We start from the raw sequence: 23,136 nt of genomic DNA, 5'->3' as shown, positions 1-23,136 counted from the left end.
ACGTAGGCACGGGAGACCACGGCAACGGAGGAAACGACGACGCCAGTGCAGCGGAGGACGGAAATGAACCAACTCCCACGCTGAGGGAAGTTAAGGATGTCATTCACCAGCTCAAAACCAACAAAGCAGCTGGTAAGGATGGTATCGCAGCTGAACTCATCAAGATGGTCCCAGAAAAGTTGGCCACCTGTCTGCATCGGCTGACCGTCAGGATCTGGGTAACCGAACAGCTACCGGAGGAGTGGAAGGAAGGGGTTATCTGCCCCATTCACAAGAAAGGCGACCATTTGGAATGTGAGAACTTCAGGGCGATCACTATTTTGAATGTTGCCTACAAAGTGCTATCCCAGATCATCTTCCGTCGTCTGTCACCTAAAACGAATGAGTTCGTGGGAAGTTATCAAGCCGGCTTCATCGACGGCCGGTCGACAACGGACCAGATCTTTACCGTACGGCAAATCCTCCAGAAATGCTGTGAATACCAGGTCCCAACTCATCACCTGTTCATCGACTTCAAAGCGGCATACGACAGTATCGACCGTATCAGAAGGCCGGCTCCAGAGGCACGTTATCCTCCATTTCGGACATTTGCGCATACGACAGTATCGACCGTACAGAGCTACAGAAAATCAGTCTATATAGGTCTGGAAGATAAAAACAAAAATAAAAGAACACAAGCATGCTGTAGACGCATACAAACCCAACGAATCCAGCATCGCGGTCCATACCTCGGACAACATAAAATGGGAAGAAGCAAAACTGATAAAATGCTCTCCCCCTGGATATTCGATCTTGACGCGATGGGAGGGCTTAACCCATTAGCACTTTAGCGCCAGTTCATTCTCCACCGCTTGGACTTTGAGCTAGATATATCTAGTTTAGGAGTTGAGCGCAAGTGAAGGAATCGCCGTAAGTGCTAATGGGAACCAAAGGAGTATCCGTCGTGCATTTATCACAAGTCAAAAACAAATTATAATTCAGCTTGCATAGACCTAATCTTTGCATTCTTTGAATTTTCTCAAATTTAACAATAATTGTTAAATTTAACGTAACGCAAGAGTGGGTAGAGGAGGTCTCTGCGTTACACTCATCACTCGTTACTTGAATTCGTTAGTACACAGGACAGGGGACGCTAGGATAAGTTGACTTACAGCCTTACAGATTAGATTCATTACAATTAGAAAATTATGGACTGATTAGGTAAAGATAAAACTGCTGATTATAGGAGTTTATATTTGTATCTTTTTTATGGGTTTTGTGAATTTATAAAAGTTGACAAATAATCATTATCATTTTTATTTTTGACAAAAATCAGTTGACTGAACTTTTTTGTTTTTATATCTTAGACGGTATTATTTCACTGATCAAAAAAAAGCAGGAATTTAGTTAGGACTTAGGACGGTTGACATTGTAAAGGGTTACGATGGATATAATATTACTTTGGACTGAGATGATCACAGATATGCAGAAGACGACTAGCGAAATTAGAAACACAATTTGATACATTATTGACTATATTTTGACAAATAGGGTTTGACAAATTTCTTTACAATATCGAATGGAAGCTCAAAAAGTGTTATCTAACACTAATATGAGAGTTATTTGGGGATGATGCTGGTGCTGTCAATGACTAACATCGGTTATTGACACTATTGGTAATCAGCTTGAAATAATTTTCAGAATGTATTATAAAATAACTGAGAATATTATCTGATTATTGTTTGGGGAAGCTGTCAGAAAAACTAGTTGCCCATATCGGCTAAAAACGCTAGTTCTGGTAGCTGTCTTCGAATAATTTTCAGAAATATCAAATCTTTAAAAATTAGCTACGGCACATTTTTTTTCTTTTTGCTCTTTGTATATTTCTTAAGAATGGTACTCTGAAGGCGTTAACATAGACATAGACACTCTTTTTTTATCTCTGAATGTTGTCCAGTGACCTCGGAGATTTTCGATTATTGAAATATTGTTCAATTATCAAATCATCTTTGGAGCTTCCATTCGATCAAAACACTAGTGCGATGGGAAAAGTTAAAAACAGTATTTTTTAAAAACTACTACGACTCAATGCTAATTACTACACACTTTGCTCAAGTTGACGACATCGTCTAGTCCATCGTGAGTATTGGTCCTAGTAGAGGGAAAGTTGGGAAAGGGTCCAGGCTTTGCTATCAGCTGTCCTGCAGCTCCACCTGGTCACTCTTCAAAAAAAAAAAAAAAGCAAAACTGATAAAATGCGTTCAATAGATTTCACATTTGAATGCATGGGAGTCCTTGATCATCACAAACAGCAAAGAGCCATTGATGAATGAGGATTACCCCCCAATCGTATCGTGCCTCTTCAGCCGACATGACAATACAGTACATCTCTTCGTTTTTGAACGTGTACGAACAACGTCAGTCAGTCGGACATTGTCCTGTAGATGGGCTAGATCACGCCCTAAACCGGTCGACGTTAATGTTAATGTGTTATGTCTTGTTTCATGTCGCGTCTAGTGTGTGTGAAAACGGCTTGCCTAGGAAGCTGACTGATCAAAGCAACGATGGACGGTGTGCAAAATACTGCGTAAGAGTTTCGGGTGAACTATCCAATTCATTCGAGTCCCGCCGGGGACTGCGACATGATGACGGACTCATGTCTACTCTTCAACATCGCTCTGGAAAGTGTAATGCAACGAGCCGGGCTGAACAGCCGGGTCCATGCGGACGACATGGACATTATCTCCAGAACTTTTGGAACGGTGGCAGAACTGTACACCTGCCTGGAACGCGAAGCAACAAAGGTCGGACTGTTGAAGAATGCGTCCAAGGGGCCATGCACAAATTACGTCACGCTTTTAGGGGGGAAGGGGGGTTTTGCATAACGTGACGACCCATACAAAAACTGTCGAGGTCCCATACAAAAAGTGTATGCCATAGGGGGGAGGGGGGGGGGGGGGGGGTGTTTGGAAAAGGTCGATTTTAGCGTGACATAATTTGTGTATCACCCCCAAAATAAAGTACATGCGGAACCGAACACAACCGAGTCCGCCCAGTCAACACACGATCGCATACACGGAAAAAACAGACTACCTAAAAAATACGTTTAAAGAACGCAAAAATAAGTAAACCGCTTGAACTTTTTATCCAGCAGTGGGTTGTTTCCTCGCTCTCCCCTTCGCAATGTTGTCAAAAACAAAGCGAGAAGCAGCTACCTAGCCGATAATGTCCGTGCGAGAAGCCAAATTTGGGTTTTTTGCCGTTTACCCAAAAGTGGGTTTATTTCAACCCACTAGGGTACTTTCGAAAGTCAACGATGGATAGAGAGAACTTTGCGATGGGTTGCAATTTTCTGCCGGGATCAAAATGAAACTACCCACTCAGAGCTTTAACGCGGGTTAGCCAAATTTTGGTTCTCGCACGGAAGAGCCGATATGAGTGAAAAGAACCTATATTTGGGTTGATTTCTGGTTCCGTGTATGATATTGAATACACTCAGCCATATAACCTTAAGATTTTCATAAGGCTTAACTTATGAAATGGCCTTTAAATAATTCATAATGATTCGGATGAATTTCATAAGGTCACTCTATGACGTAAAATCGTCTCACAGCTTGGCTTTTATTGTTTAGCAACATGGTATTCTCAAGCGTCGATAGCCGTGTGGATAAAACACGGGCTCGGTGATCCCGACGTTCATGGATCGAATCTAGTCTGCATCATTTTAAGATTTTTTTTTGTTCTTTTCATAAGTCTATCTTATGAAATGTGTCATAGCAATCACGATCAATTTTCATAAGGTGTTCGTATGGCATCCATAAGTTTTAATTATAGCGAATTTTCATATGGTATTTCGATGAATTTCGCTAGTTTTTTCGCTGAGTGTAAGATGCAAAAGTGGAGGCGATATGCGTAAATGGAAGCATGGACGCTATGGCCTCCACTTTAGCATCTTATTCTAATGCGACCTCGTGTAGGCTGGGCGTCAAGGTAGTAATGTGACGATAGATGGGGCCTACCTCGGATCCTTTTTCCAGAAGAAGCTGCAGTCTAAAAAGATTCACACATGCAGGGGGACCTGCAGGCACTTGGAGTTTTCGAGCGATGCGTGCTAAGGGCGATCTTCGGCGGTGTTCAGGAGAATGGTATATGGCGGAGTAGGATGAACTACGAGCTCGCTGCACTTCACGGCGAACCCAGCATCCAAAAGGTGGCCAAAACCGGGAGGATACGGTGGGCAAGGCATGTGGCAAGAATTCTGCGTAACAACCCTGCAAAGTTGGTGTTCGCGACAGTTCCGGATGGTGCAAAAAGCCGTGGAATGCAGAGAGCACGATGGGTGGATCAGGCGGAACGTGACTTGGTGAGCATTGTGCGTGGCCAAAGATGGAGAGCGGCAGCCACAAACCGAGTATTGTGGCGTACAATTAAGTTTTTAAATTTGGAAAAATGTATTGATTTTTTAATTTCATACAAAAAAGCACCTTTTTCTGAGTCACTATGATTTTTTTCAGATTTTTATAACTTTGTTTTTGGTATCTAAAATCAATTACAAAGAGATATTTTGAAATAACCTTTTGACAGCTGGGAAACTGTTTGACAGCTCCGCCCAGTACAAACTGCGACGAGGGGTGATTCGACAAATCGCTCCCATACAAACTTCAAATTGATTTTTAAATAGGTTCTCGGACACCAAAATTCATGAACATTTGGGTTTAGGCTCAGTTTGACATGCAGATTTAGGATATCGAACTATCTCAACACCGCTAAAGAAGCCAATTGGAATTAACAGAAAAAGTTGGATGTTTCATCACCGACGAACCGACGACCCCCCTAAATTTAACGGTCGACCAGCGAAACGAGCGATCGCTTCTGTCAAATCAGCGCAGACGCGAACCCTTTCCTATATGAACACACAGGGGGTCTGGTTCATGCTATCAAATCATCGCGAACCGTTATAAAGGTGGCGGTAGTGTTCGGCTGTTTTTCATCATGGCGTCGCGGACAACAAATTTGAGAGAACTGCTACAGGAATTTACGAACTAATTTCTAAAAGAGATTTCTGAAGAAAAGTAAAAGCAATTTTCAGAGAAATCCTGAAAATACTGAAGCAAATTTCGATTTACCACCTGGAGGAGCTTCCGAGGGGATACTTAGAGGAGTTCTTGATTGTACTTTTTTTAACACCTGAAAGAATTTTCCAAGGGTTTTGCAAAACAGCTTCTGGATATATTTCCGGAGAAAATTTTGGAGGGAATTCCTAAATAATTTTTCAAAGGAGTTCTTGGAGAAGTTTCCTTTGGAATTTATTTGGAAGTTTATAAATAAACTACTGATGAATCACATCACATTGAATGAAATAAACAAAATGAATCTCTGTACTGCAATGGAGAAATTTCCTACGAAACTGTTGCAGGAAATGCTACAGAAACGTCTGGGGGATTTATCGAATAATTTTGTGCTGTAAATTTTGAAAATCTCCTATTTTTCGAAACTAGCGCTCGTAAAGCTTGATAAGCCGTACAAAAGGGTCATTGTGGCGGCAATGATTGTATTTCGCAATGACTTGTTTTAATTTTTCTAGGAGTTTTTGCGGATAATCCGTAATAGTTTCGGGAATATCTATAACAACTCCTCCGGAAATCTTGTACCGTCTTCGAATGAGTGTAATCAGTTTCGTACCTTTTAATTCCGCCCTAATTGCTTATCCTTTGACAGATACGCGTATTTCGACTACCACTTGTAATCTTCCTCAGTGATAGTTATCCTCCGAAAAGTTCGCTGTAGTTACTTCAAAACTCTCTTTGGAAATTCTACAACAGTTCATCCGGATTGTTTTTTCAGGAATTCCTTCATCTATTTCTGAAAAAAAAAATATTCCATTGGGTTACATCGAGATGTACTTCTGAGGTTTTCTGTAAATTCGAAACTTCCTTCGAGAACTTGAAAATAGCTTCAGAGTTGTATTGAACGCGGTAGCCCTTGTAGTAGTCAATGATCAAACTTTGCTGAACACATGGATAAGTCAAACTAGCATCTAGTATGGGTATATGCAGATTAAATACGATATTTTTCAATTCGAGTAACGAAAAACCTGAACCAACTCAGTAATCCTCAGCATGGTCTTGTTGAACATGTGTTTACCACTTCAAATATTCGGACCATTCCTCATTATACCATCTTATTCACAACTTATTTTGGCAGAAATCAACGCACTTGAAAAACTGAAAAGTCAGGGAAAGTCAACTAAAATTTTACTGAGTTGAAGTGTATAATAACCCTTTACAGTTAGCTTACAATTGGTGCGATACACCGTTCCGAAATAATATCAAATAACCTTGCTACAGTTAGGTATTTCGAAAGCGGAGAAACTCTTCGCGAAATTTCCTTTGCTGATTTTTGTTCTCTTCGATATGCAACATGAACAAGTACCGCACCGCGTTTCTACTACCTATTATCGAGACGATCAATCTGATTCACACCACGTCCACCTCTAAGATTTGGTCAATTAGGCCGATCAAAATTCGTTGGTCATACCTCAGACGCATAGCTCAACCACGGCTGCTCGATCAAGTGGAACCACGTCAACAACGGTCAAGCGCGCACCACAGCGGATCTTAATTCACCGTTGAGTCTTACTTCGCTGTAGGTACCTGTGTCGGCGGGTCATAGCGTGTTTCCCACCTTGCGATGCGATGACACTTTTTAAGACGAGGAATTTCCTGGTCGCAGACTTGTGGGCAAGAGGCTTAATGCAGCAGCGTTGACGAACCCGTATCGAAACGTCAATAGGTCCCGTCTTCAGTCGCACAATGACAGGGCATGATCGCCGCCGCCACACCACCAAGTTGGTAGCCGAACATAGGGGTCAACAGAAGGCGATCGCGCGTGCGATCGCTTTGCGCTCCGTTTCTGGATCACTGACCACAACGGACTGAGAGATGCTTTGTCTCGTCCTATAAATGCTACCGGTTCCGGTTCGTAATGGTTCAGTTTTACGTGGAGTGTGATCGGGTGAGACATGATCGCGAAGTGCGTTTCGGTAGTGTTGATCCTGGTTGGATCGGTTCGGAGTGGATTGACGTATCCCTACGCGGACGGGTATCCGTACGGGACGGCCATTGTGTCGGAGTCGAAACTGTTGAAAGGTGGCTCTAGCAGGGGAACGACAGAGGCGGGGAATGATTTGCGGAACTTTAGTCGCGATCACGTGTTCGATGAAGGTGGCAAGATCAACTCGGCGACGGACGCTATTCGGTATCATGCGTTGGACAATGCAGTGAACGGTCACAGAATAGCCGATGCTTCCAAGGGGGGCTCGCTGGACAAGGTGAATCATTTGGCTGGGGAGAATTTTGAAGCGGACAAGTCGCACAATCGGAAGCAAGTGAAATCAGGATTTACCAATTCGTATCACAAAGATGAATCGGGTAGCAAGAGCTCTTTCTACGAAGACTCCGATGACCACGGTGGAAAGCAGGTGTTCGATAATCGGAAGAACTTGAGGAACAACTTCAACGACCATCTCTACAACAAGGAGTTGAGGAACGATCAACATCGCGATCGGTACGACGATCGTTTCGGAGGTTATGATCTACGCGGGGTGCGAGACTTCCATCACCAAGCGGCTGCCGATCGAGGTTGTTCTACCGAATTACGTCTCAAATCCACTTAAAAGCTAATACCTCCCTCTTCTATTAGGCAATCTACACGACTACCGGGATGGATTCCGAGACGATCGTGACCATCACGTGAACAACTACGCTCAGGAGTTCTATCCGGGATTGCCTCCGTTGGTTCCGGTGCGCAACTACGACGAACTGTTCCAGAGGCGGACCTTCCACGAACCTCGGCCGATGTTCAAAACGGCCCCGCCACCACCGATCACGGTGTACGAGGATCCCCGCGAGTACATGTACGACTATCCGGCGCACTCGGTTGGCGATCGGTTCCTGCGGCGACGGTACGATGACGATTTGGCCGAGCGTACGCGGATCATCTTCAGACCCAGCCCGCTGATGAACTATCCGGCGCGGTACTAGGGTTTTCTGCGGGAGTAACTTTAGATTTTTTATGTCTGTATGTTAAACATACGTTGATACAGGATTAAAGTATCGTAGTGAAATTCATTCATTTCAATTATTTAACACTGAGTCAACAATTTCCCGCTACAATATGTAAGCGATTTTCATGATGGCCAATCCATCATGCTCTCTGCTCTCCACGTCTTCTTGTTTCAACCGGATCAGTAGCAAACACCAACTTTGCAGAGTTGTTGTCCAACATTCTTGAAATTCAGATTGTTGGATTCACCGTAGAGAACTTGTGGTTCATCTTTCGCCGCACCAGCGTTTCCATGCACGTCGCCAAAGATCGTCCGCAGCAAATCAAATTTGCCAGCATTCTGAACCTCCAGTTGTTAAAATTGTTCCGTCGCAATAATGGCCGACTTGCTCGTACTAACCCGACGTCTCCACTAGACAGAAATGTCTTGCCATTTTGCTGGACAGATGTGTCATGACAGAAATGTTCTCTCGCTGTTTGCATGGAAAGCAGCGGTGTTGATCATTTCTGTTACGTTTTCTCTTTCTGGCAGCAAAATGGCAAGACATTTCTGTCTAGTGGAGACGTAGGGTAAGGTTGGAGCAGAAGTGAAAATGTATTAGACACAATTCTTAACTAGAATAACCATGGGTTACTACGATAGGTTTTACAACACTCCTCCTTAAGCCTCTTTAAGCCAGTTATGCGATTCCTATGGCTCCTCGATTTCGTTCGAGCAGTAAGCGCTTTTGTTAGTTACTTAATCTTCGATGCTAACATAGTTGATGTTTATTATCCTTCGATCCAGTGTGTCTCGGATGTAGTGGTGACGAATGTCGATGTGCTTCGTTCTTGGAGTGTAACCGCCGTTCTTGGCAATACAGATGGTGCTCTGGTTGTCAGAGTAGAGGTCTATAGGTTGCTTCATACCAAACTGCGACACAAGTCCATGCCACCAGGAAGCTTCCTGTACCGCAGCAGATAACGCCATGTACTCAGCCTCGCAGGTGGACAATGAAACAGTCGGTTGCCTCTTGCAGTTCCATGACACAGCTTCATCTTGCAACAGGAACATGTATCCACTGCTCGGCTTACGGTCATCCAAGTCAGCGTCGGAAAGCCACTTATCTCTGTGCCCTTCAGGTGCTTTAGGTTTATTGCGAGCAAGCGGGAGCTGCGGGAATGCACTACTGATTTGCACTTTGACATTGCTGCACGAGGAACGACGACACGGGTTCCTATGATTCGTGACGCCTACTAGGATTGCTTGATGTGCTATGCGTCGTTGCCCACTGTTCAATACGGCAACATAAATTTACTGTCACACAATCTCCTTGTTACCAGATGTTGAGTACTGCAACTTCATCGTTGACGTCTCTTTCAGGTATCGCATTAGGTGCCTTGACGGCGTGCCAATGACTTGGTTCGGGATTGGTGTTGTACCTACTCAGTTGATTGACGACGAACGCCAAACAGGATATCGGGTCTGGTGCTGATTGCGGTGTTCATCGGTGTCGATTATTGCATCTTGAAACGGGTCAACACATGGATCAAAATCGAATCAATGAAGGCTTCTTGATCGAGCGCTATACTATCCTCTGTACGCGTAATTCGGATCCCCAGGCAACTCTTTGCTGGTCCGAGATCCTTCATGCGAAACATGCTGCTCATCTTGGCTTTGATTCTTCGTCCTTCATGTTTTCGTCGTTGGAAAACAGCTTCAGGTCGTCAACGTAGATTGCGACAAACTGGATTTTGCCACCGCTGAACTTGTAGTACAGGCATGGGTCGTACCTCGAAGCTTCTTGAGGGCTCGTCCAGGTCGCCTTGGAGAAAAGTCGTCCAGGTCGCCTTGGAGAAAAGCTAGAAGCCACTAGAAGGTTGTGCCTTGTAGCAAGTCTAAAAAAGTACCGAAGCGAACTGTGACGAACCACTGGCAAGTATGTTTCGTCGTAGTCCACCCCCATTCGCTGAGAGTAGCCCTTGATGACTAGTCGTGCCTTTAACGGTCGATGCTCCCGGCAGCGTCGTTCTTGGTCTTGAATACCCATTTGCACTTGATAGCCTTTGTTCCTTCCGGGAGGGTTGTTAGAGTTCACGTGTTGTTATCCATGAGCGCTTGGTATTCATCGCACATTGTTGTCTTCCACCGTTCGGAGTCGTCACGTGCTAATGCATCCTGATGGGTGTACGGATCTTCACTGCCCCCACTCGCATAACAGTCCCATTTGACTTTTCATCAATTTTGAGTTAACGTTATGAATAGTCATCATTTTCGATGTACTTCCAAATACAATAATAAAAATTACGAATTTTTATGTCAATGTGTGAAAAAAATAGCAAGTCATGAGCGTCCCATATCAAAAGTACCCGCATAACAGTCCCATCATGGATTTTTGTGACACGAAACACAAAACTGAACAACTTTGTAGCGATTGTAATATTTTTTACAGTTATATATTCATGTGCAAAGCAATCTGTGAAAGTTTCGAGATGATCGAAATATTTTTCAAATTTTGGGGATTTTTCAAAGTTTTATATGGAAACAAGTTTTCAAACTTCAAATGCCGTTTTCTCAATTCCTCCTTTTTGCAAATGGGACTGTTATGCGAGTGGCGGCAGTTCAGCCGTTGCTGAAATTCAAGCCTCGGAAGTGTACCTTGCGATCAAGCTGAACTGACCCTGACCCTCGGGTCCGGTGGCATCAGTTTCGTCACGTGAAAAAGGAACCTAGCTTCGGGATGTTGTAACCCTTGTTGGACTCACGCTGGTATCTGGATCCCGGGAGTATGATGTTCTGTTTCTGATGAACTGGGAAGATCTTTCGTTGGAACTTCAAAATCGTTGTACTTGCCTTGGAAGTATGTGCTCCCGATCGTTACGCTTCGACACCTCTGACCTAGGTGGATATGAGTTTTGTCGCGGTGCGAGCACGGGGGTCAGGTTGACCACGGTGTTGTCTGCATCTTCAACTTCACTCAAGATCGCGTCGTTGACATCGGTGAAGAATTCCTCGTCCTCGTCTTCGCTTGGTACCTCGTCCTGGACCTCATTTGATGATAAGGATTACCAGCTCTTCATGTTACACGAGAATGATTTTCCTGATCGGACTTGACGATGCTTAAGCTGGGACAATCTCACCTTCATTGATAAAGTTCTCCTCCCGACTGATGGTAATCGTCTGCGACTTCAGGTTGTACAAGTAGTTCCTGAAATCCACTTTGACGTATTCTTTCCGTTCTGTTCTGAGAATGTTCAGCTTTCGTCCAGATTGTCGTTCCGCCATTGCGTGGAAATGCTAGAAAGTTTTCATGACCTCAGCTTCTGACTTCGATTTCAAAAAATACGTCCACATCCTGCGTGACTTGTCGTCCACGAAAACTATATAATAGCGGCTTCCCCAAGTGATTTGGTCTCCATCGGCCCGTAAATGTCAAAATGGACCACATCGAGGACTGTGTTTGCCCATTGGACATACTTCATGGTACCTCCAACGATGTAGACACCGGTCACTAGTCCATTGGCCAGGCTGCGCACGCCGTTGACGTTCCGGTGTCCCATCCGACGGTGCCAGCAGTGCTAAAATTGTCATTTCGATATATCTAAATTCATCCAACTCATTTTAGAAGCTCAACCTGAAAATACTTACTTGAAACATGATGGGCTACAACTCGTAGCGGTGAGTCTACGCCGAATGAAATATCCGCCTCCATTGGCCTCGGTCCTGGGCCAATCGCTTCTAGTCGCCCTGAACGTTTAGAGTCCTTAGGTCCTCCTCAACTGCAAAAAGCCAACGTGTGCGCGAACTTCCACGAAGCTGACGACCCCTTCCTGGTTCTCTGCTGAATATAATTTTAGCTTGTCGCTCCTCCGACATACGAGCTACGTGTCCAGCCCATCGCAGCCTGCCGTGTTGTATTCGCTTCACTATATTCTTATCTTTATATACCTGGTACAATTCGTAGTTCATGCGACGCCGCCAGATGCCGTCCTCCAGTTTACCGCCGAGTATTGTTCGCAGCACTTTACGTTCGAAGACTCCAAATGCTCTCCGATCAACTTCTTTTAACGTCCACGTTTCATGACCGTATAAAGCGACCGGGAGAATCAGAGACTTGTACAACGCGAGTTTTGTCTTCGTTTGCAGCCTGTGGGACCTCAGCTGGTTTCGCAGACCGAAAAAGGCCTGATTTGCAGCCGCAATCCGTCTTTTCACCTCGCGGGTAACATCATTATCGCACGTCACTAGAGTACCAAGATAAACAAATTCATCCACAACTTCAAACCTTTCCCCACCTAGCACCACTTCGTCACCACCTCGGTCACCACTTCTGTGAGATATAAGATGTACTGAATAAAGCTGTGATAAAGAGAATGATCACAGCAGGCGATATAGCGCATTTGAATGTGATGCGAACTGTCAAGCAGACAATGTTAGCATCCCTGCTTGCGTAGCAACAACTCCAGGCGTCACCCAACCGCGTTCACTCTTGCCACTTGCGAACCAACGTCAGCCTGGGTAAGTTGTGTGTGCTGCACGTGAAGGGTGATTCCTTCCCAGAGAAATCCTAAACTCCACAACTTCCACGGCAGAACCGACGTTGAACACCAGCAATCATGTACTTAGTCTTTGTGGTGTTGATTGTGTGGTACTCAACTGATGTGCTGTTCCAATCCTAGTCGACGCCGTCGGTATTTCTGAGACAAAAATATCTGATCACGCCTTCCCTCGGATAGGAAGTAAAGCCGTAGGTCCCGGCCCATGTGTTGATGGGTTCGATATGTAGGGTGTCAGGTGTGTGTGGATGTCTCCCTGACCGTCCGTGTTTAGGCTTAGTACCAGAAATAGGCGGACGTTAAACTAGAGCTGATGCCGCGGTGTCGGCTCGCCAGAAATAAGAAGAAGAAGATGTGCTGTTCCCCGATCGACGCACACCCGTACAAGACTCCAGGTTTTCACCATCCACATTCCCGCGTCTTGCAACGCGACCAGATGCAATGTTGTCTCTCTCACTCGCTAAGCAAAACCTACTCTAAATCTCTACTAATTACTTCGTGTCAGTATTAACGCAATCAGCAAGATTTGCGTATATTAGTATCAAGTCACATAGGATACCACAATTGTAAGTCCAATCCTCACAGTCTCCCTCTTAAAAGGTTCGAACGCCTCTTCCACGGCCCGACGGTCGATTCCGATGATGTCGATATCGTCCGCGAAGCCCAGGAGCATATGCGACTGCGTGACAATGGTTCCGCTCCTGTGCTCACCAGCTCTCCTTATCGCTCCTTCCAGTGCTATGTTGAACAGTAAGTTCGGAGAATCGCCCTGCTTCAGTCCGTCAAAGGTTACGAACGATGACGAAATTTCATCCGCAACCCATACACTTGATTTCGATCCGTCAAGCGTCGCACGAATCAGTCTAATCAGCTTCGCCGGAAATCCATGTGCGATCATAATCTGCCATAACTCGTTTTCCTTCACTGAATCGTACGCCGCCTTGAAATCAATAAACAGATGATGGGTCTGCAAGTTGTACTCCCGAAATTTATCGAGAATCTGCCGCAGGGTGAACATCTGGTCCGTCGTTGATCGGCCCTCACGAAATCCTGCCTGATATTCGCCGACGAAGGATTCCTCAATCGGCCTCAGTCTGTGGAACAGAACTCCGGACAAAATTTTGTACGCTGAATTGAGGAGTGTTATTTCTCTGTAATTCGCGCACTCCAGTCGATGCCCTTTCTTGAAAAGAGGACAAATGAGACCATCCAGCCAACTAGCAGGCAGTTCTTCCTCTTCCCATATCTTTAATATAATACGGTATTGATACAGCTGCTCACTTGAGAAGTTCCTTCCCAGCAGCCTTGTTGTTCTTCAGTCCCCTAATGGCTGTCTTGACTTGACCTCGTCTAGCGTTGGAGGTTCCACAGCTTGTCCGTCGTCGTCGATTCGAATTCTGTCCGTCGCCTATCCACTCCCACCGTTCAACAATACCTCGAAGTGCTCTCTCCACCTGGCAGCCACCATTGTCTTGTCTGTCAGCAAGTTTCCATTACGGTCGATGAACATGACTCCATATACCTGAGAATATGGTATATGAAAAACTTGTGCGGCTAGAAAAGTTCTACAAGAAAGTCACGGAAAAACCGTACTTTTTGGAATACAAAGTTTTCTCATATACCATATTCTAGGTTGAGCTTCCAAAATGAGCTGGATGTGGTTGAATTTAGATGAAGTCGAAATGACATTTTCAGCTCTGCCTGTAAGCGGTTAGTGTTCTCCACTGATAAACACCAGGTTTCCTGGCGTAAAGCAGCACATAGGGTCTGGGACCATTTGGGCAGGAGCACCTATTTTGGGCACTTGCTGCTATAACTCAGTCAATTTTGAACCGATTGGCTCGATTTTTGAGACACGATCAGCTAGGCACAGTAGCTAGCCATGTTTCAAAATTCAAGTCAATCGGTTTAAAATTCACTGAGTTAGAGCAGCTTTACCGGTGCGCGACTAAACTAAATTACATAGCGCAGTATCATAGCGCTATACCTTATCGGGGGCTTCTAACCGGGCTAGTAAAATAGCAGCGAGGCTTTCGGGAAACATCGGGCGCACAAATTTAGGCGCCCGATAGTTGCGCGGGAAACGATTGCTATTTCATATATGCCGAAAGTGCTGTATTGTTTTTATTTGATTGTTTCGAACAAAATGCACCAGTGTTAAGCAACAAATTTTGTAAACACTTGCACTTAGATAAAATATGCTGCGAATATCACAAGCGAAAATGTCCAGGAGTGCTGGAAGAATCAAAAGAAAATATCACTCCCAAACGGAAGGGACAGCCTCTACGAAGGAAGCACGACACCACAATAGAGGAGGAGGGGTGGAAGCTTCTCCGTTAAAGCGGGGCAGAGTACGACCACCGAAAGAATCACCGGAGGAGAAGCCGGAAGAAATGAGTACCACTGCTGTGGGATGTCTCCCGGGGCGCGAGCGAGAAACGGAAAATCTTGCTCTGCACGTCGAGGGGATTTCGATGAATAATGGTTCAGGAACTGTGTAGATCACTGGTCCACCCGAAACAGATTAAACGGCCATCCTGACCAAAATTCTTCCAGGGATTCCTACGGGGTTTCCTCCAGGAATTCCTCCAGAAATTCCTCCGAGGATTTCTCCAGGGATTCCTCCAATAATTCCTCCGGGAATTCCTCCAATAATTCATCCAGGAATTCCTCCAGGAATTCCTCCGGGCATTCCTCCAGGAATTCTTCCGGGAATTCCTACAGGAATTTATCCGGGAATTCCTACAGGAATTCCTCCGGGAATTCCTCCAGGAATTCCTCCGGGAATTCATCCAGGAATTCCTCCGGGCATTCCTCCAGGAATGCCTCCGGGAATTCCTCCAGGAATTCCTCCGGGAATTCCTCCAGGAATTCCTCCGGGAATTCCTCCAGGAAATTCCTCCGGGAATTCCTCCAGGAATTCCTCCGGGAATTCCTCCAGGAATTCCTCCGGGAATTCCTCCAGGAATTCCTCCGGGAATTCCTCCAGGAAATTCCTCCGGGAATTCCTACAGGAATTCCTACAGGAATTCCTCCGGGCATTCCTCCAGGAATTCCTCCGGGCATTCCTCCAGGAATTCCTCCGGGCATTCCTCCAGGAATTCCTCCGGGCATTCCTCCAGGAATTCCTCCGGGCATTCCTCCAGGAATTCCTCCGGGCATTCCTCCAGGAATTCCTCCGGGCATTCCTCCAGGAATTCCTCCGGGCATTCCTCCAGGAATTCCTCCGGGCATTCCTCCAGGAATTCCTCCGGGCATTCCTCCAGGAATTCCTCCGGGCATTCCTCCAGGAATTCCTCCGGGCATTCCTCCAGGAATTCCTCCGGGCATTCCTCCAGGAATTCCTCCGGGCATTCCTCCAGGAATTCCTCCGGGCATTCCTCCAGGAATTCCTCAGGGCATTCATCCAGGAATTCCTCCGGGCATTCCTCCAGGAATTCCTCCGGGCATTCTTCCAGGAATTCCTCCTAGAATTCCTCCGGGAATTCCTCCGGGGAATTATCCAGGAACTCCGGGGGATTCTCCAAAAGTTCTTCAGAAATTCCTCCGGGGAACCCTACAGCATTTTCTCCTTAGATTCCTCAATAATCTCCTCAAAGAGTTCCTCCAGGAATTTCTTCGAAAATTTCTTCAGGCATCCCGCCGGAGATTAATCTAGAAATCGGACCGGGTATTTCTCTTGAGATTCCTCCAGGAATTCTTCCAAAGATTCCTGTAGCAATTGCTCCTGTGATTCCTTAAGAAACTCCTTTAATTTCTTTTGGCATTCCTGCAAGAGTTCGTATAGGAATTCCTCCGGAAATTTCTCCAGCAATTCTTCCGGTTATTCCTACAGAGATTATTGCAGAAAATCCTCCACACACCAAATTTTTTGAAATGCTTCCAGCACAAAAAAAAATCAGCAAAATAAATTGCTGAATTTCAGCAAAAAATTTGCTGAATTTCAGCACAACGTTGCTGATCAATTGTCAAAATTGCTGGATACTTCAGCAAGTTTAAAAATAATTGCTGATACTCAGTAAATTCGTATTGCTGAATGAAATAAGCACAAAAAAAATCAGCAAAGTTTGCTGAATACCAGCAAACAAAATTTGCAGTGCAGGATTGCTCAAAAATTTATCCGGGGATTAATCCGGAAGTTCCTCCGGGAATTTCATATAAAATTTCTGTGGAGATTCCTCCTAGAATTCCTTCGAAGATTCCCCTAGAAATTCATCCAAAAATTCCTCAGGTGAATTTCCGGAGGAATTTCCGTGAGGATTCCCTGGAGAAATGCCTGGAGCAATCCTCGGGGAATAGCCGGAAGGAATCTCCGGAGGAATTCCTGAAAAAAAAACCCACGGAGGAATTTCCTGAAGGAACATCCGAATAAAACTCTGAATGAACCCCCGGAGGAATTCCTGGAGAAACTCCTAATGGAATTCCTGGAGAAATTCTTGGAAAAATTCCCGGGAGTCCTCGGAGGAATTCCTGGAAGAATCCTCGGAGGTATCCTCAGTGAAATTCCTGGAGGAATCCTTGGAGGAATTCCCGGCGGAATCCTCGGAGGAATTCCCGGAGGAATCCTCGGAGGAATTCCCGGAGGAATTCCCGGAGGAATCCTCGGAGGAATTCCCGGAGGAATCCTCGGAGGAATTCCCAGAGGAATCCTCGGAGGAATTTCCGGAGGAATCCTCGGAGGCATCCCGGAGGAATCCTCGGAGGAATTCCCGGCGGAACTCTTGAGGGAATCCCCGGAGGAATTCCTCGGGGAATCCCCGGAGAAATTCCTGGGGGAATCCCTGGAGGAATCCCCGGAAGAATTTTTGGGGGAATCCCCGGAGGAATTCTTGGAAGGATCCTCGGAGGAATTCCTTGAGGAATCATCGGAGGAATTACTAGAGGAATCCCCGGAAGAATTCCGTGAGTAATCCCCGAAGGAATTCCTGGTAGAAACCCTAGAGAAATTCCTGAATGAATCCCCGGAGGAACTTTTGGAGGAATCCCCGGAGAAATTCAAGGAGGAATCCCGAAAAGAATGAGAAGTCCCAGTAAAAATTTTAGGTAAAATCCCGGAAGAGATTCCTGGGGAAATCTTAGTACGTATTGCTCGAGGATACTCGAGGAAATTCATGCTAGTATATCAGAGGGAATTCATGGAGAATCCCAGAAGACATTCTTCCAAAATAGGTTTCCAAAATATTTTGTTTATACCGCAACAGTATTTGGCAACGACCGGTACGCAATCCGGTAACTAAATATAGTAGCGACCGGTGTGGAAATGAGTAACTAAACTAAAATGACAACTCTGTGGGCAATCATTTTACTCACCCAGATAGTAGCCCCCGGTAAACTTGCTCTTATAGCAGCAAGTGCCTAAAATAGGTGCTCCTGCCCAAATGGTCCCAGACCCTATTTCACGTTCGAGTTGAAAATTCGGATCTTAGTGAGTCGACGTGTAATCTGCTTGTTGTTCCATGCATTTAATATTAAACTCGCAAAAGCAGGCCTCGCCTTTTTGATCCGTGCACCTATGTCGATCTTGGTGCAGCAGCCATCGGCCGCCATTTGGATGCCAAGACATTGGAAGCTTTCAACATTCTCCACTGCTTGATCAACTACCGTAAAACTCAAACCGTTGACTGTGTTATCATTCAATGACTTGGTCTTGTTGACGTTGATTGTTAGAAGAGCGTCATCAGCATTTCCAAATTCGTGAGTTAGAAAGAGAGGAGAGATAGGAAAAATTACACATCGCCCCGTGCGTCCTTAAATGCTCCATGGCATGGCAGTGGGCTGCCACAGCAACCCACGATTTGGTTCACGATCAATCACACCTACCAGGATCTCGTCGATTACGATGAGGAATAGTTGTGGTGATACATACATAGTATACATCCTTGCCTTACTCCAGCGACGACCCGGATGGGGTCGGACAAGACCCCGTTGTGCGGTACTCTGCACGAAAACGCCCCGTACTGTGTTTGAATGAGGCCAATGATTTTCTCAGGGACACCACCCTTGCGTCTGAGGGCTCTCAACATATTTTCATGGTTGAGACGGTCGAAAGCTTTTACTTAATCAATGAACACCAGATAGAGAGATTCTTGGAAAATTTATTGATTGTGACAGAGTGAACAACTTGAAATAAATTTACTGGTTGATGTTTGACAAAGTAATGATCCAGTTTATTTTCTGAAAGTCATACCTACATCGAATAACCTAAGGGAGAGAAATTAGATTAGAGAGATACAAAGTAGGAGGAATGGGACGGGAGAGTGCCAGTACTGGACATTCTGTGTACCAATCAGAACCCTTAGCCACTAGACCTTGACGGGCTTGGTGTGAAGTTGGGAGAACTTAAACACGAAAATCTACAGTTCTGTATGGAATTTCACAACCTTTAAAATAAATCGACTCACCTTTATTACGATTGATGCAAGCCTTAAACAACTAGTTTGTTCATATATACTTTTTGTTTCACTTTAATTCGGGTTTATTTCATTAGATTAGTGGGCCACAATTGATCGATTATTCACAATTATTTTTATCATAATCTTTTTGCACTGACATTCCGGTCTAAGTAAGGTTTGTGGTTGCAAAAAACAAAACAAATCTGAAACGAAACCAGCTTGTAAAAAGCTGTCGTACCTAAATCTCAGAGGCATCCTCTTGTTCCGCCATAATAAATCACTAACAAAAATTAATAAATCAAAATTAAAAAATAAATAGGTATTTTCATACGGATAAAATTAATCGAAACCATCCAAAACAACAATAAGTGCTTGCACAAACTCCACCACCGCCGCGCGCTTCATTTCCGCTTGGCCGCCTGTTTCTTCTTCAGCGCCTTCTGTCGTTTCTCCTCCTCCTCCATTCGCATGTCCTCCAGATCTTCCATCAGGCCGATCTTCTTGCTGATAAACTCCTCGCGCATCTGCTGGGCAAAGGTCGATTCCATCTGCCGGTCGTCAAAGTCCTCGTCCCGGTAGCGGGATTTGTCGTACCCGAAGATGGCCTTGATCTGCGACGAGTAGTCCATCTCGTCGTCCCCATCGTCGATGAAGTCGTCCATTTCCGAGTCGTACTCGCTGTCGCTGTCGATGACCGGGCGTCGCTTCTTTGCCGGAGCCGATGACGATGATGAAGGTCTGCCACCCCGGGCATCCAACGGCCGTTTCCGGACCACATCCGGCGGGGGGAATTGGCGCGTTTTCTGCACATCCGGTGGCGGGAATTGGCGGGTCTTTTGCGGAACGTCCGCCGGTGGGAATGGTCTGGTTTTCTGGCCGTTGGCCACTGACGATGAAGACGTCGGTTTTGGTGAAACCGCCGCCTGCGGAGGTTTTGAGATTTTTGGGGAACCATTTTGCTGCTGGGAAGATGGAACCGACGGTTTCCTAATGCTAGAGGAATCCCTGGAGGAAGATTGTGCGGTGCTGCTGGTGTGGGGCTTCTTGGATGCTGTGAGGGCCGATTCTAGTTTGCTCTTGCCAGGCACCGCCGTTGTGGATGGGGAGGGTTTTTGCAGGGAACTTCGCTTTTCATCTGGCCGCGAAGAAGACGGAGGCCTCGAGCTGGAACTGGCGGAAGTCGGTTTTGGAGGCGCAGCTGATGGCTTTTCCGATCCGGTGGAGGACGAATTCAGCTTTGGAATGCGCCCATTCGGTGCCATCACATTTGTACTGGTTGATCCGGGCTTGTTGGTACTGGCCGATGCTGGCGGAATCTTGCCCGCCTTCATCGCATCGTACTGTGCCAGTTTGATCTGTCGCTCCTTTTCCGAAAGACGAGGATCGTTTCGTATTCGGTCTCGGATTTTCTTCTGCTCTAGATAAGCTTGTCGTTCCTCGTACTCTTTTTTCTCTTTCTTGGTCATGAGTCGTTCGGGCTCTTTCTTCTTTTCTATCACTGGGACCTCTACCTTCACCGGTTCCATCTGTTTCTGCTCGGCCAATTTGAGCAACGTGGCAAAATCCGGTGGAGCCGGTCCTGCCGGTCTTCTTGCTTTCTTCCTAGCGGCTTCCTCCTTCGCTTTTGCTTCCGCTTCTTTCCGTCGTTCCTCTTCCGGATCATACCGATCCGGTCCTCTTTTAGTACTACTTGCACTTGTACCTTCTTCCTCCCTCGTCGTCCCCTCTCCACCCTCTTTCCGCTTCCTCGTCCTCGGAGCATTCTCTTCCTCCTCAACCCTGTTCAAGGCATCCTTTACCCTCGCTTTCGCCCGTTCCATCTCCTCCTTGGACATGACCCTCTTGGCGCCATCCTTGAACTTCTTCTCCTCCGGTGTGTTCTTGTACTTGTCCATCAGCTGTTGGTACAGCTGCGAAGCAACGTTCGACGTGTACCCATAGTCGTCCTCGTCCGGTTGTTCCGGACCTTGCAGCGTCACGGCCGTGTCGTTCTGATCGACGGCATCGTCCAGTACGGATTTGTTGGCCGATTTGATCACTTTCAGCATCTTTTCGATCTTTTTCTTCGCCTTCGGGTCCCGTTTGGCCATCAGCTCGTCGCGCTTGCGTTTCTCCTCCAGGGCCTTTTGGCGTTCTTCCTCTTCTTTTTTGGCGAGAAATTTCTGGATGTTGGCCGACAGCTTCTTGTCCTTGGATTCCTTCTTGGGTGGGGCGAACTTGGTCGAGTAGTAGCGGGACTGCGGAAGACAGATAGATTGCAACATATTTGTTATAACAGGGGACTAGCTTTAGATGAAAATGCAAAGAGCGAATTTTTATGTTCTTCAAATGAAGTAAGGCTTGTGCACTGTCTTGTGGTTCAGTGACCACCAGTTACTTATACTGCTGTAGGTAAGCACAGTGATCATATGTACCTACACATTTAGGTACCGACAAGAATGATACTACATGTAGCTAGGTATAAAACTGCAGGTAATATTGTGGTACAACCAAGAATGGTAAACACTACCTACATTTATTTATTCACATTTACATTCATCTGACATTTTTTAGTCTTAATGAACTAAATTAACACTTATTTTAAATTAAAAACAAAATACATTTCACAGTTACATTTAAAAACCCTAATGACTATTATTATTAAGCCTACTTCGAAATGAGTCGATTGATAAGTTAAAGTCAAATATTTCAAAAACCCTATTGAAAGAAGCACACATGAATCTTATTGGATCATGTTGAGCATACTGGGCGTTCCATGAACCGAGCTGTAGAAAGTCTCGTTGCCGAAGTTGTCGTTCCGGTGCATATAAGTTAATTTCGTTAAGTATTACGGAAGAGTCTACCTTGCCTAGTAAAACTTTCGCTATGAATATCGCCTGAGCATTGAAGCGTCTACGTTCAAGAGTATCCAGTCCAAGCAAACGACAACGGCTATCGTACGAAGGAAGATTTAAAGGATCATTCCAGGGAAGATTCCGAAGTGCGTATCTAACAAACTTTTTTTGAATCGACTCAATTCGGGTGATCCAATTTGCATGATATGGGCACCAAACAATCAGAGCCGACTCCAAAACAGATCTTACCAGCGAACAATACAATGATCGTAAGCACAATGGATCACGGAATTCATTTGAAATTTTAAAAATGAATCCAAGTTGTCTATTAGCCTTAGAAATAATATCGGTATAATGTCCGCGAAAAGTGAGTGCGCAGTCCAATGTAACACCCAAATCTTTAACTTGGTGAACACGTTCTAATTGAAGACCGGCAATAGTGTAAGGAAACAATAAGGGCTTAGCCTTACGACTGTACGAAATAACGTTACATTTACTAATACTAAGAGTGAGATAATTCCTAGAGCACCATCCTTCGAACTTATCGATCAGTTTCTGTAGATTCCAGCAATCCTCGAGGCCTCTGATCACCATGTAGATCTTTACATCGTCTGCATATAACAAGCGAAATCCAGGTGGAAGCAGCATTTCAACTTCATTTATAAAAATGATGAAGAGCAATGGCCCAAGATTACTCCCTTGTGGAACTCCGGATATATTGGTGAAAACTGCAGATCGAGCGGATCCAATTTCAACACACAGTGCGCGGTCGGTGAGATATGAGCTAAACAAGCAGACGAAGGGCGATGACATACCAATTTTTTTCAGCCTAGCTAGTAGAATGCCGTGATCTACTCTGTCAAAGGCAGCTTTGAGATCGGTGTATACAGCATCGACTTGAAGTCCAGAATCCATGTTACGGAGACAAGTTGTAACAAAGTCTACTAAATTTGTCGATACGGAGCGCTTAGGGAAAAATCCATGTTGATCCTGGGATATATAGTTCTGGCAGCTAGCAAAAAGTGAATCATTGATGATTATTTCAAAGACCTTAGAGCAAGCGCAAAGCGATGTGATACCGCGATAATTTTCGACGTTTGATTTGTCTCCTTTTTTGAAAACCGGAAACATAACGGAATCTTTCCAAGCAGTGGGAAATTTGCTCTGCTGCAAAGATGCATTGAAGAGCACAGTCAGAGGGTGGATGAAAGCTTCAGCACATTTTACAATCAGGCTTGACGGAATGCCATCCGGACCCGCTGAGTAGGAAGTTTTCAATTTTCCAATGGCAGATTCGACGTGACGGGATGTTATGCTAAAAGTGTTGAAAT

At 45.3% G+C, this 23,136-nt stretch overlaps 2 protein-coding genes across 2 annotated transcripts; one reads left to right on the top strand and one right to left on the bottom strand.

Annotated features, from left to right (window-relative positions):
- Window positions 1-6,056: 6,056 nt before the first annotated feature.
- LOC109401849 (uncharacterized) lies at window positions 6,057-8,436 on the top strand. The gene is made up of 2 exons (XM_019674456.3): window positions 6,057-7,619; window positions 7,681-8,436. The coding sequence occupies exons 1-2, from the start codon at window positions 7,001-7,003 to the stop codon at window positions 8,019-8,021; spliced, it is 960 nt and encodes a 319-aa protein (XP_019530001.3). The 5' UTR covers window positions 6,057-7,000; the 3' UTR covers window positions 8,022-8,436.
- Window positions 8,437-19,025: 10,589 nt separating this feature from the next.
- Window positions 19,026-21,281, bottom strand: LOC109401907 (protein SPT2 homolog). The gene has a single exon (XM_019674522.3). It carries the CDS (start codon window positions 21,233-21,235, stop codon window positions 19,373-19,375), a length of 1,863 nt encoding a protein of 620 aa, XP_019530067.3. The 5' UTR covers window positions 21,236-21,281; the 3' UTR covers window positions 19,026-19,372.
- Between the last annotated feature and the right edge of the window lie 1,855 nt (window positions 21,282-23,136).

This window comes from Aedes albopictus, chromosome 1 (genome assembly GCF_035046485.1).
Source record: "Aedes albopictus strain Foshan chromosome 1, AalbF5, whole genome shotgun sequence".
In the NCBI taxonomy this organism is placed as follows: Eukaryota; Metazoa; Arthropoda; class Insecta; order Diptera; family Culicidae; genus Aedes; species Aedes albopictus.
Note: the sequence above shows the minus strand (reverse complement) of the source record. Positions and strands in the feature narration are given on the sequence as shown.